The following is a 13,979-nucleotide window of genomic DNA, read 5'->3' on the forward strand; positions in this document are numbered from 1 at the left end:
AGCAGCGAATTGGCTTGGGGGAAATTTTCAAAGATCTGAAAAGAAATCCTTGCTAGACACTTACCTCTATAGGGTTCCAACCTACTGCTGAAGTTCAAGCAATCAAGGTCTCTGCCCCATCTTAGCATTTGGGACCCAAGACTCTCAGCTTTTAACCACCTTAATCATACACAATTCCTAATATTCTGGATGTTCATATTTTCTCCCTCTAAACCCAAGGTATACTGGCTTGCTTGAGATACAACAGCAAATACAGGGTGGATTCAGCAAGAACCTACCATCAACTGCTAGGAGAAAACTTGATTTCTTTCTCATTTGTTGTCAATGAGAATACACTTTCAAAAATTTTGGACACATGCATAGTATAGTATTTTATTTGTGCTCAAAAAGTATTGAATTTGACAAATGTTTTCTGTGCCAGAAGAGCCGGCCTGATAATTGACTTCACTATTTCCTTTCTTAATTCTTCCTTTGAGCAACACATGATATAGGAAGAAACACATGCAAACACATGATATAGGAAGAAACTTTTTATTCTCTGCAGTAATTTAGATGGGTGATTTTTGTGGATGAATTTGCATAATGTTAAGCTATCCTTCATAGCTCAGTTGGTAAATAATCCGCCTGGAATGCAGGAGACCCCAGTTTGATCCCTGGGTTGGGAAGATCCCCTGAAGAAGGGAATGGCAACCCACTCCAGTATTCTTGCCTAGAGAATTCCTGGAAAGAGCAGCTTGGCAGGGTACAATCCATGGCGTCGCAAAGTCAGACATGGCTGAGCAACTGACACTTTCCCTTTCAAGCTATCCTTAAGTCATCTCAGCTTGTCCTGCTGTAGTTTATCCCCACATTTTAACTGTCTGGAAACCTGTATTAAAAATCAATGTGTAAAAGGCAAACTTTTTAAGAGGACTGATGGGTTAAACAGTATAGAATAACAGGCTGGAGTAAGTACTTAGGTTCAGATGGAACCACCAAGGTTCTTCAGCTGCTCCCCTAGAGTCCATCCGTAGCCCAGTTATCTAGAGTCTTACTGCTCCAAGTATAATCTGTGCACCACTGGCATCACCTAGAAACTTGTGAGAACTGCACTCTCAGACCCCTCCTCAAACCAGCTGAATCAGAATCTTTTTTTCTTTAGTGTGTGACACAATTCAGGTTCATTTTCTCTCCCGTGTCATGGTCCATCTTGTGTCTGTGGCCAGGGATGGGGAGGAGTGCTGGCCTCCACAGTCATGGAAAAGGTCAGGGACACAGAACCCACATAGCAGCTCCTCCTTTCAGGACTATCAGAGAAAATTTTAATTGACATAAAATACACCTGTCATAAAATTTATCTTAACCAGTTTTAAGTGTACAGTTCAATAGTGATAAGTACATTGATGCTATTTTGCAACCAATCTCCAGAACTCTGCTCATCTCGCCAAACTGAAACTCTATACCCATTAAACAACTTCCCAGTCCCATCACCCACCAGCCCCCGCCACCACCATCCAAATCTGCATTTTAATAAGACCCCAAGGAAGAGACTCAGAACACCTAAAAGTCTGAAAAGCCTGATCTAGACAGCAACTTGCTCTAAGTCTATGTTGAAGTTGCTAATGTATTTTTTGACTAAGTGCACAGAAAGTACAGTTGACCCTTGAATGATACAGGTTTGAACTGGGAGCGTCCACTTGTATGTGGAATTTTTTTCTATTAATAAATACATACTATATGATTCACGGTTGGTTGAATCTGAGGATACAAAACAACAGATACGGAAGGCAGACTGTAAAGTTACATGTGGATTTTTGCATGGAGGGTCAGCAACCCTAACGCCACATTGTTCAAGGGTCAACTGTATGTAATTATTTCACAAGGAAGTAAGGCCAGTCCCCTTGCCTGCAGCTTCTTTTAATACCATCCACCACGCAGTGCCATCCTAGCAAGCTCGCATAACGTCATAAACGACAGTGAAACTTTCTAACCTTTATGTTCAAATTCAGTCCATTAGGCAAGATACCCTTAGGATGGGGAGAGAAAAAGAAGGGACACCATCTGGTATGGGCCTCTTCTGGTTACTGTTATCAGCAAAAAAAGAAAACAGCAAACAGCCTGGACATACTTGGACCTCCAATTATGTGGCCCACTGACAGGGAAAAAATGTGGGAAGTGGTGGTGAAAGTCTACCATTTACAAATACAGATTTGTTTCTGCCTCAGACGAAGTAAATTATCTTTGAAGTTAACTAAAGCATATATGCTTCTCATTTCAGCTTTGTGCTAACAGTTTATTAACTTTTTTGCTTTACAGAGTTGTCTTGATTTTGAAGCCCTGGCATTCCAACATATCCTGACTTCTAGTTTTTGAATGTTACTCACCCAAAATTATTAAAATCAGAAACAGATCCTGGTCGCCTGTCTTTATATTGTAAAGTACCTATAGTTCCTTCAATTGGTTTACATATAGTGATTGCAACATGAGAAATAATGTTGTAATGAATGATTTCTATAATATTAAGTATGGATCAAAATAACATCAATTGATATAATAAGTAATGATAAACTAATTAATTTGTTAAGTTAAGCCAACAACCTTAGATCTTGGAGCAAATGTTGTGAATTAGCCATTCACAATCCTCTTTTCTCCTGCTTCCTCAAAAACAAATAGAAAACCTAAACATCTGACATTCTACACTCTTCTGTTAGGAACAGCAGTGGGCCCAATTCCAGCCAATAGGATGTAACCAAAATCACGGAGTGGAGGATCTGGAAAAGTTTTATTTTTTTTAAAGGGACATAATTGGTTGGCATGTTCTTTGTTCACGATAAACTAATTTTAAAAGATGAAACTAAATTAGACAAGTAGCTTGAATGAAACTACAAAGAAGAGAGTGCATTAAAAAAAAAAAAATACCAGCAGTAAAAATCTCTTCAAGAATCCAAGTGACAGCCTAAAAAGTAGTCCTCTAAAAATATTAATTTACTGCAGGCAATTTATATCCTTCTTCTTTGTTTTAAAGGACGACTTCTATGCACGTCTTCCACTTTGTCCTCTGGAGGCTTTGGTACAGATGAAATTACCTAGTTTTAAAGAGAACCACCAACAGTTTAATTTTTATAGTAGAAGAGTAATAAATTATTAGAAGAGGTAAGATGTACACCCAGGAGTTTAATCTTTGCCATCACCACACTTAAGGCAGTCAGCCCAGGTTCAAGGTGCAGCCTACAGTCTAGGCACAGAGCAAAGTTTTCTGTCCAAATACTGATGGGAGTAAAATTTTTAAAGCCAAGAAAAATTTTGAGGGGAGAAAAGTAAATGTATGCTCTACTTTAACATTCCTTTATAGAGCTGTTATTTTCTGAAGTCACTTGTAATTTTATGAATACAGAGAGATACCCTGGTTTTGTGTTAACTTGAAACACGATAATGTTTGATATATTCAGAGACAAGGAGGGTCCAGCCAGGATGGTGGAAGAAAAATGTAGAGAAATAAGCAAAAATGCTAGAATCCTCAATTTCTCAAGGAAAAATGAAACCAAATACATCAGAACAAAGTAGACAATCTAAGTTAAAGGACATACAACAGTCTTCACTTAAAATGGAAAATTACTAGAATCTGACATAACTGTATTTAGTATTTTTCTTCTACAATTTCTAAATCTAGGACGTGGACCTAACTTTTTCTTGAAAACAGTCGGCTCTGGTAAGGTGTGTCTGTGTCTCAGTCTATCACACCCGCAGGCTGGGCGCCAGCACGAGCGAAAACAATGCTACAGAAGTTTAAGCATAAAAACTGGGTCCCTCAGTTTTTATTATAAAATAATTCCTCGTCCTTAACTGGATATAACTTTGATGTTAAGAAAAGGTACATAAAATAATCTCCCTTAGCCTTTCTTACTCACATTTGTGAAATATATGTACCACTATGTGAGAAGCATTTTCTGAACCTGAGTTCAAGTACAAGAGAATGGTCTTTCTCCTTCAGATGATTTCTAAAGACTTGCCCCATAGTAAGGTATCTTTCAAAAGCTATCTCAAATATCAACTTTTATTTGTGCTTAGAAAATGGAAAATGATAATGTAAATAACAGTAAAAAACTACTACTTAAGGAGGACAATTTATCAATAGGTCTAGTCTACTTAAGAAATATGAAATTAAAATGCAGACCTTCAGGCCTAATCTTTAGAAATCTCACCTTCTTCTATGATTATCAAAGAAGCAAAATAAGCATTTGAATTTTTAAATTTATAATTGTGAACTTGAGAAATAAATTATAATAATTTCCCCTCAATGCAGTAGTTCTCCACGTTGGCTCATATTACAACTATCTGGAGAGGGATAGTTTTGTTTAAAAAGGGAGGGCCTGGGCTCCATTCTCATAGACTGATCTGACTGAAACTACTGCTTTTATATTTTCTACCTAGAGTAACATAAAATATACTTAAAGAAAGGATTAAAGGTATCAAAACAAATACGTATCTGTAAGTCAAATTCAGTTACTTCAACACAGAATTGTAGGAAAATACATCTAAAAACTAAAAATGGAAAAAAAAGAATGACAACACTAAAAAAAAAAGATGACAATACTGAAGTTCCTACAAATAATTCTCCACTTAGCTGTCAGTCCTTATAACCAAACTGTCTCTTAAAAGTTTCTTTGTTAAGCGATCTTACCTCTTTAAGTTTCTCCCGAATTAAACTCGCTGTTGTATTCCAGGAGCCATCATGCGTGTCCACTTTAGGGATGCCTGGTAACTGGGGGCCAATCATAACCTCCTTGCTACTTGTGCATGCTTCAGCAAGAGTCTCACGCTTGCAGTCATCTTCTCTTCTCCTTTTCCGCTCCTGCAGCTGTGTTGTCCTAGGCATAAACCTGTCAACTGCCTCTGAAGGAGTGAGAGCCTTCTGTGTGCCAGGGCGGGCCAGTGAATTTTGTAAAGTTTTCATCTGCATTTTCTGCAGAGAGTCACAGTGGTCACAACGCCCCAGTGTTTCATCAAAGTTTCTACCATCCTGAGAGGAGTTTGATGGTCTGTCTACACGTTCTCCTGATGAACATTTACACTTGGGGGAGAAATAACACAAAGGCAACTCAGAAGAATAAGGAAGACAAAGATCTGAGTTCCCAGTAGAAGTGTTCAGAGAGGCTGCAGGAAATCCAGATGTCTTTGAATGGAAGGCCCCTCTAAAATCTTTTGCATCTTTATGCTTCTTTGTCATGTAATGATCTGTATGTTACAATTTAAAAGGCAGGGAAAGGGAAACAGAAATGGTTCATTTACTGTTTTCACCATGTAGAAACACGTAACTTTAAAAAGAAACATTAAGATGTTAATGAATGCTACCCTAAAAAATTTATTCTTGAACAAGTACTGTATTTACATGGTTTAAAAGCTAAAAAGGGTATCTGTCCAGTCTTCTCCCTCCCACTTAGCCCTCTTGTTCTCCTATAATACCCACTTCTCTGTATCTCTCTGCTTTCCAGTTAACTCTACATCTTAGGGAGTTTTTCCATGTCATTACACAGAAAACGTTTTATATCTTCAAAGTATTTTTACTATTTGAACGTATTGTTCTTAGTTTGTGTTTGTAGTTTTTAAAGGAAACAATATGCTGGGTCCATAGTTTATCATTTCTTTTGCCACACGGACAGGTTTTTCCTGGAGCCAGTTCTTTACACATTTACACAGATTATAGTTCAGTGCCTACGAATGACCAAAGGCTCCCAACAGCTCTTGCCAAAGTTTCAGGTAAGTTTCCCACATCTCTCCTCACACTGCCAGGTGCCCCTTACCCAACCAGCCAGAAACTCATCATTTTCAACAGCTTTTTAGACACTGTCTTTTTAACTAAAGGGTGAAAATGTGGTAATTTGAGCCTCTAGAATTATTCGGATTTCAGACCACACACACTATCATAGTCCAGTGCTGACTCCTCTAGTTCTACAATCCATGAACTAGATCCTATGACTCCATTCTGTGCACTGGGATTTTGTGTCCAGGGCAACTTGATTAGAAACACAGGGCATCTGGCCAGCTCGTGTTGATCAACAGTGGAATTTCCCCACTGTTTTCAGTTTTAGATTCACAGTTCAAACTGGTCTGCACATCCGAAGCTGTTTCTCACTGTCTTGGGGTCAAAGCCTTAATTCCTCAGCATGGACACAGGCCTTTCAGGATTCACTTACTGTCCCCTTTTCTAATCTCAGATTCACACATAAGCTACTGTGCTGTGTTTATCATATATTACTCACAGTTCCTGAAAATGCATGATGCTCATTTATTCCTCTGGCCCATCTTTCCATCTGTTCCTCTCCCTCTCCCATTCTCAGTAATGTCTACTTTCCCTTCAGAACTCAGCCACCTTTCTCATCCTGCAGGAGTCTTCCATGAAATAACATCTATCCCTTCCCAGGCCAGATTACATAACATTCTGTAAAGAAAAAACTTCGTAGCTTATACTCACTAGACTGGGAAAACTCTAGGAGGATAAACTCAGCAAAATGCCTGACACATAGGAGGTGTTTAGTAGTAGGCTTTACATACCTTTATTTTTAGTCATTCTTGCTACATAAGCATTCCTCTCTCGTAATTTTTTTCTGGTTTCTTCAACTGTTTCAAATTCTGGAGCATAGCACACATGAAGCAACCCACCAAAGAAACTCTGCTCATCCATTTTTCTCTTGGCTATCCTAAACAGAAATTCACAATATCATGGTTTACTTAGGGTGAAAGCTTAACTAGTATACAATGCTTTGATCTAAAAAGCAGAGTCCAGATTTTGTTGTGTACATAAATCCTATGTCTTGGGAGTTAAGATGCTCTGCACGTGAATGGTATTGACCCTACTGATCCACTGCATATTCTTTCAGAGCCTTTCTTCCCCTCTCCCAAGAGTCTTCATAGGTTTTAAGCTAAGTTTTCCAAAAATATCCAGACTCCTTTTAACCAACATAGGATTCAGCTGGTTGGCCTGAGGTACACAATCTGTGGTCATGAAATAGAGATTCTGTGTTAAAAGGCCCTCAAGAATTAGCTCATGCCCAGCTTAGCCTTTTTAGCACAATGTGTTCCTATAATGGGGTTCAAAGATAAGAAATTAATAAAAATATTACAATTATTAATAATGGAGGAGACACAAATATGTAACAGTAAACGAGAAAAGGAGAGGATTGTATTCATTTAATGTATACTTACTAAACATCTATGACCGGCCAGGAATTACTACAAAATTAAGTACTTCTGTGTCCAGGGAAAATGGTAAGAAATACTCACTGAGATTTTACCATGTGCCAGGCAGTGGCCTAAATGCTTAAATGCTTCACTTGAAATCACGCTTCTCAACATCCCTATGATGACTCTGAGGCATGGGGAGATCATTTGTCCAAGCTCACCTTGGTTTGTGGAGCCAGGATTCAAATCCACATGTCACACTGTCTGGCTCATCGTAAAAGGGGTGTGGGAGATGCAAAAGCTTCATGGAATGAATGCACAATAAGAAAATATGCTTCCCTAACCATGAGGAGCTGACAAGTTGGTTAGGGCAGTGAGATTACACATAAGAGCAACTGGAGAACAATACATGACCCATATACCCCAGTACTATTTGTAGCACAGAAACTGTGAATTGTAACAGCCAGGGAAGGATGGGCTTGAAGCATATTAGTGACAAGAATATAAGATAAGGCATCTCATATTTCCCTTATTACAGCAGAGGATTTATGCTATAGAGAAGAAAAAAAAGATGGGGTCAATTCAAGCTCATGTTGTTTACTGCATTCTGAACAGGAGGCATCGCATCTGCTAAGCCCTCTACGTGGATTATCTCATTTCATCCTCATACAACTTCAGTAAGTAGACCCTTTTTTACCATACACATTTTATAGAACAGGAAAACAGGTTTAATGGGATTAAATAACTTGTCCAAGGTCATGATGTTAGTAAGCAGTGGAACCTGAAAACTTAGTCCAAACCCAGTTTTTACTCTACCACACTACAAGACAGAAAATGGTTAACCATGGAGATGACCTGATGGACAGACTTTTGATAAAGCTAACACTTACATTAAGAATATTGGGAAAAAATTAAAAGCCATGTTAGATTACTGGGTAATTCATGAAAGAATAAGGGAGGCCAAAATGATAGCAATGGGAACAGAGGAAATGAGACACTGCTTAACTTGCATATTACCTTGCGCTTTGTAAATTGAGAAATTTAATAAGATAAACTTCTGTAAAGTCTTCTGCTGGGTATTCATCTAGAGCATTATACTGTTCAATTGTACCATATAAAGCAAATCGCTCAACTAATTCCTTCATTGCTCCCACTGCAGGAACTCCTTGTATTAATAAGTACCAAGACTCCAAATTGATTGTATATACCTAAAAGAGATGCAGACACATTAAATGTATTTCACAAACAAGCCTAAGACAAGCTGTTACTATTTAAAAAAAAAAAAAAAAAAAGGACTGAAAACAAAAACTACTCTGTTCAGGTCTGTAGAAAAGTTTTTTTTTTTTTTTTGCCCCTCTCTTTGTAGAAACAATAATTCACCCTACATGTGAGGGCTTCGAGCTAAAGCACATAATAGACTGCCTCCAATCGACATGTCTTCAGAAGCTGCCTCGGTAAATGTTACAGGAAAGAGTTAAATATTCACTACTGTAAACCCGGAAGATACGACTAAAACACATACCCCGTTTTCAGGGAGCTCCAACAGTTGACCAAAGAGGCCGCGAGAGTATCTGCTACCTGAGTACCGGCGTTCCTCACACTCATCTCCAGCAAATGGGTGTGACCGCAGCCTTTCAAGACTTTATTTACATTAACTAGGCGTGTGAAGCTACAGCTCACATAAAGCTACCGACGACAACGAATGAAACCAAAATCACTTTACCTTCACAGCGCGAGGCCGTCGGCCCTCCCGATACTTGGCTCTCGAGTCACACACAGCCCTTTGGACGTGGTGATCCAATACGCCCCCAATTTGCCCTCCACTCGACGCCATCTTGCCGGCTTTGGCCCTCGCAGAGACGACAACATCCGCCTGTTGCCCTTCTGATTATCCAATCAGAGAGAGGGATGGGTCAAGGCGCGCCGAGATTGGCTGAAGGAGCGACAGGGTTGGCCATCGTTTCCTGTGAGCAAGTAGGCGGCGAGCGAGCTGCCGCCCTCCAGCGGCGCGGCGGAGAGGCCCGGCGAGCCGGAGTGGACTTGCTTGACGCTCCCGATACCGAGGCGCGACGGGCGCGAGGGGCGGGACCTGGGGGCGGAGCCGATCAAGCGTATCTGGCCCGCACGCCCTCGGTCCGCAGTTAGCCCGGTCCGCTGGGGTGGGCCTCCGGCGGGGCCCTGGCTTGCGGAGTATGTGGGGCAGCGGTCGGCTGGCGGGTTCTGGTGGCGGGGCGGCCGTGACCGTGGCCTTCACCAACGCGCGCGACTGCTTCCTTCACTTGCCGCGGCGCCTAGTGGCCCAGCTGCACTTGCTCCAGGTAACGCGCCCGCCCCACGGACTCCCCAGCCCGGACTCGGGACTCCTAGGGGGCCTTCTGCGGTCGCCCAGGACCCGGGCCTTTTCGGGACGCAGCGGCCGCTCGGGTGTCTCCCGACGGCGGGACGCGGGCTGCTCTCCCCGCGCCGCCGACCTGTTCAGCAGCCAGAACGTGGGCCGCTCTGGAGCAGGATTGGTCCGGGCGGTCTTTGCAGCCCTACCATGTCGGGTGCAGCCCCGGGCCTTTGCGTTAACTTGCCGTACGTATTCCAGGTCTTTACTCGGTGAAACTGGGCTTTCAAACGTTCTGATAATTCTATCTCTGAATTCAGCTATTCCTCACTCCAGGTTGGAAAAGCTCTGGAGAAGTCGGGTTTGTCTTTGCGGGTTGTGTTTTGTTTCGATCGTAAAAAACGTTTTTGCTGCCAGTGATTTCCAGGTGCGCCTGCCTGACTGTGGCCCAAGAGTTCCTGTAAATTAATAGAGACTGAGCTGCGAGAGAGATTAATAAGATGAAGGTTCTCGCTGCGTCTCCGCTGCTCAGAATACCGCCGAGGTGTGCCCGGAACGTGCAGTGGGATTATGCATACTTGGACTTCTGCAGCTAGTTGCCCTCTGGACATTGTGATTGTGGTTGTTCATAGTTCTAACCACATCCCTAGTTTCGTAATTATAAAATAGAGGCACCTGGTCTACCAGTTTGAGTGTGCTATGAGGACAAAAAGATACTTGAAATCTTTGAAAATCCTGTATGCATAGAACCCATTACGGGCTGATCCTTGCAGGAAATATTTAGGAGTTTGCAAAAATTTTAAATATCCCACCTCTCCATTTTAGCTACTTCCCTTTAACCACTCTTCTAGATTGTTTTCCCCCAATCTTTCAAAGCATGTTAATTTCAGTGGATCCTGCCATTATTGCTTTTACTATAGAGAGTCTCTTGGAGCTTCCCGGGTGACAGCTGTAAAGAATCCTCTGGCTAAGGTAGGGGATGTAAGAGACGGTGGTTCGATTCCTGGGTGGGGAAGATCCCCTGAAGGAGAAAATGGCAACCCAGTCCAGTAGTCTTGCCTGGAGAATTCCAGGAACAGAGGAACCTGGCGGGCTACAGTCGGTGGAGTGGCAAAGAGTCACTGAGCATCTGAGCAGCAGACAGTCTCTAGGCTCTAATGAGCTATCCCTCATGGCAGGAGATAAGTTAGTTTTGTCACCAAGCCCTAGGTAGATCCTGCCGCCCCCGTGCTCTCAGTCAGCTCTGATGGAAATTTAAATCATCACCTCAGGAGTTTATTGGAAACACTCCTCACCTGGTGAGTTTATAGGAGTGCTTCCTTATAGTAACTAATTTGCTCCTAGAATGTGGGTGCTGTATGAGGTTTAACGGTCTTCATCTTTGTTTTAAATTTTAAGCCTTTGATAAGTATTTGCAAGAATTAATTCATGGATATCTTTTTGAAACTTAAACTCCCTTAGCCTTGGAACAAACTGTTGTTTCTGTCTAGCCTGTGTCAGAAGACTAGGCCAACTCTTCTCCCTAATTATAAAAGTAATACATGTTATGTAGAAAATTTGGGAAGCATGGAAAACTATAAACGAGAATAAAAGGTACCCATAACTCCCAAACCTAGAGATAACAAACGTTAACAGTTTGGATCAAATCTTCCAGTTTTGTTTCAAATCTTTGTTTTATTTCAGATCTCTATTTTTAACAGAAATCAAGGCCTGCACACACTGGTAGTTTTGTATACTGATGTTTTCTTACAGTCTTATGAGTGTTTTATTTTATTAAAAGGTAATTGTCATTTTTTTTTTTTAAAGTTGCTCAGTTGTGTCCAACTCTTTGCCACCCCATGGATTATGGAGTCCATGGAATTCTCCAGGCCAGAATACTGGAGTGGGGTAGCCCATCCCTTCTCCAGGGGATCTTCCCAACCCAGGGATCAAACCCAGTCTCCTGCATTGCAGGCGGATTCTTTACCAGCTGAACCACAAGGGACATTGATTAATTTTAGGTTGATTAGTGTTCTGTCATAAGTTTGCCATAATTTAATTGTTCACTGGTTGAACGTTTATATTGTATTCAATTTTTAGACATTAAAAATGATACTATAATTATATTTTAAGAAAAAGTTAAAAGTAACATATCTTTGTGTAATATATAATAAAACATTGTTTTATTTTCTGGTTAAAATAGGCTTTCAGAAATTACTGAGTTAGAAAGCATAATTTTTACATTGTTTATTTATTTTTGGCTGTGCTGGGACTTCATTGCTGCCCGTGGGCTTTCTCTAGTTGTGGCGTGCAAGGGCTACTCTATGTGGTTCGAGACTTGGCATCTAGGTGGCTTCTCTCCTCTCCTGTGGAGCACAGGCTCCGGGGCGCGTGGGCCTAGCTGCCCCATAGCACCTGGGTCTACCCAGACCAGGGAGGGAGCCCGTGTCCCCTGCATTGGCAGGTGGAGTCTTAACTACTGGACCACCACGGAAGCCCCCATGAGTAATTATTAAGGCAGAAAGGCATGAATTAGGAGTTAATAAGTTGAATTATTTTACATCAGCTGAAGCATCGAATACATAATACAGATGATACTGTAAAGGAAAAAAAGTTAGAATGATTTTCTGAACTGTATCAGACTTACCTTTTTTTTTTCCCCCTTTCAGTTTTATTGAGATATAATTGACATACAGCTCTGTGTACATTTCTTTCCTAATATTTATTTCTTTATTTGGTCCTGCTGGGTCTTTAGTTGCTGCTCTCATGACCTTTGATCTTTGTTGCGTCTTGCAGGATCTTGTTCCCCAACCAGGAATCAGACCCGGGCCCCTGTATTGGCGTGCAGGGTCTTAGCCACCTGACCACCGGGGAAGTCTCCCTGTGTCAGTTTAAAGTGTACAGCACGTAATGATTTGACTTGCATCATGAAATGATTATCAAAATATTTAGTGAACATCCGTCATCTCCTATAGATACAAAATTATAAAAAGGAAAAAAAATGTTTTCCTTTGTGATGAGAACTCAGCGTTTACTTCCAACCACTTTCATGTATTAATGCAGCAGTGGTAATTGTATTTACTGTGTTGCTAAACGCTTTAAAAATAGACATTTTGGTGTTTTGATGGACTGCTGAATCTGAATCTTGGGGTAAGTGGACTTCAGGCATCTGTAGTTTTATTAAAAAAGTATCTTAAGGCTTCTTGGATGCACCGAGTCAAGACCCACTACTCCAGAATCATACAATATTCACAGTCAAAGAGACTATCTATATCTAGGTCATGTCTGTGCTTTAATGTGTAAGGAAATCAGCCAGTACATTTCCATGCAGTTAATTTGCCCTCGTCTAAAACTCACCTGGCTTCCCAGGTGGCTCAGTGGTAAAGAATCTGCCTGCCAGTTCAGGAGACGTGGGTTCAATCCCTGGGTCAGAAAGATCCCCTGGAGAAGGAAATGACAACCCACTCCAGTATTCTTGCCTGGAACATCCCATGGACAGAGGACCCTGGCAGATTCCATCCATGGGGTCTCAACAGAGTTGGACACGACTGAGCGACTGAACAACAATAACTCACCTACCTCTCCCATGCTCACCTTCTCACTGTTTCCTCCATAACCCAGCTCCTTCCCACCTCTGTACTCTTCCTCAAGCTATTCTTCCCGAAAACATTTTTCTGCATCTGACGCTACTAAAAACAGCATAATCCTACCTCCCCCATGTAGTTTCAGATTCTCTCCTGCCCATATTTGTCTCCTTTTCAGAACTTCACTGCTGTGTTTGTGTGGTAACAGCTCACTTGTTATACTCTGTTCTGTGTTTCAAATATTATCTTATTGTCCAAGTCCGTGTTTCAAGACTCGGTACCCAGAGTATGCTTTAACTCAGGATTTCTTAACCTTGGCACTATTGACATTTTGGGCTGGAAAATTTGTTGTTGTGGGGCTCTGTCCTGGGTAGTGTAGTGTAGAATATTATTTAACAGCAACTTGGCCTCTGCCCAACTAGAGCCAGCAACACCCCTCCTCCCCGTCGTGACCCAGAGTGTCTCAAGACATAGCTGAATGTCTCCTGGGGCTCAGATACCCTCAGCTGAGAACCACTACTGGAACTCAGTTACTTTGTCTGCACTGCTGAAGCAGGGGAGTGGATTCAAATCCACACTGAGTGCAACCAAATGAACGTAAATAGCCCTCCAAAAATAACCAGGTACAGTTTTGCATTTCCTTTGTGTTAGCCAGAGATGAGCCAGGCCTGGGACCTGGCTGAACTAAGGCATTGCAGCCTGTGGTTTTACCCAGCAGTTCCCTTCAAGTGATACTGATACCATGGGTTTGGGCAAAACTAGATGGTCAGTCCAGAGAAGGCGATGGCACTCCACTCCAATACTCTTGCTTGGAAAATCCCAGGGACGGAGGAGCCTGGTAGGCTGCAGTCCATGGGGTCGCTAAGTCGGACACGACTGAGCGACTTCATTTTCACTTTTCACTTTCATGCATTGGAGAAGGAAATGGC

At 41.6% G+C, this 13,979-nt stretch overlaps 2 protein-coding genes across 3 annotated transcripts in view; one reads left to right on the forward strand and one right to left on the reverse strand.

Moving 5' to 3' along the window:
- Positions 1–2,251: 2,251 nt before the first annotated feature.
- Positions 2,252–9,027, reverse strand: RBM48 (RNA binding motif protein 48). Of its 2 annotated transcripts, XM_027540187.1 has the most exons (5): positions 8,882–9,027; positions 8,176–8,366; positions 6,532–6,677; positions 4,661–5,214; positions 2,252–3,065 (listed from the first exon to the last, which is right to left on the reverse strand). In XM_027540187.1, exons 1-5 carry the CDS (start codon positions 8,990–8,992, stop codon positions 2,979–2,981), a joined length of 1,089 nt encoding a protein of 362 aa, XP_027395988.1. In that variant the 5' UTR covers positions 8,993–9,027; the 3' UTR covers positions 2,252–2,978. The 2 variants fall into 2 exon arrangements, with proteins under 2 accessions (XP_027395988.1, XP_027395990.1); XM_027540189.1 differs by lacking the exon at positions 8,176–8,366 and having other exon boundaries at positions 8,882–9,004.
- A 141-nt stretch (positions 9,028–9,168) lies between these two features.
- PEX1 (peroxisomal biogenesis factor 1) overlaps positions 9,169–13,979 on the forward strand; it is an 81,575-nt gene continuing 76,764 nt past the window's right edge. Inside the window, exon 1 of the mRNA XM_027540186.1 lies at positions 9,169–9,476. Within this exon, the coding sequence (XP_027395987.1) occupies positions 9,351–9,476 (126 nt within the window). The 5' untranslated portion in view covers positions 9,169–9,350. The remainder of the gene's footprint in view (positions 9,477–13,979) is intronic.

The sequence above is a fragment of the Bos indicus x Bos taurus genome, chromosome 4 (assembly GCF_003369695.1).
Source record: "Bos indicus x Bos taurus breed Angus x Brahman F1 hybrid chromosome 4, Bos_hybrid_MaternalHap_v2.0, whole genome shotgun sequence".
In the NCBI taxonomy this organism is placed as follows: domain Eukaryota; kingdom Metazoa; phylum Chordata; class Mammalia; order Artiodactyla; family Bovidae; genus Bos; species Bos indicus x Bos taurus.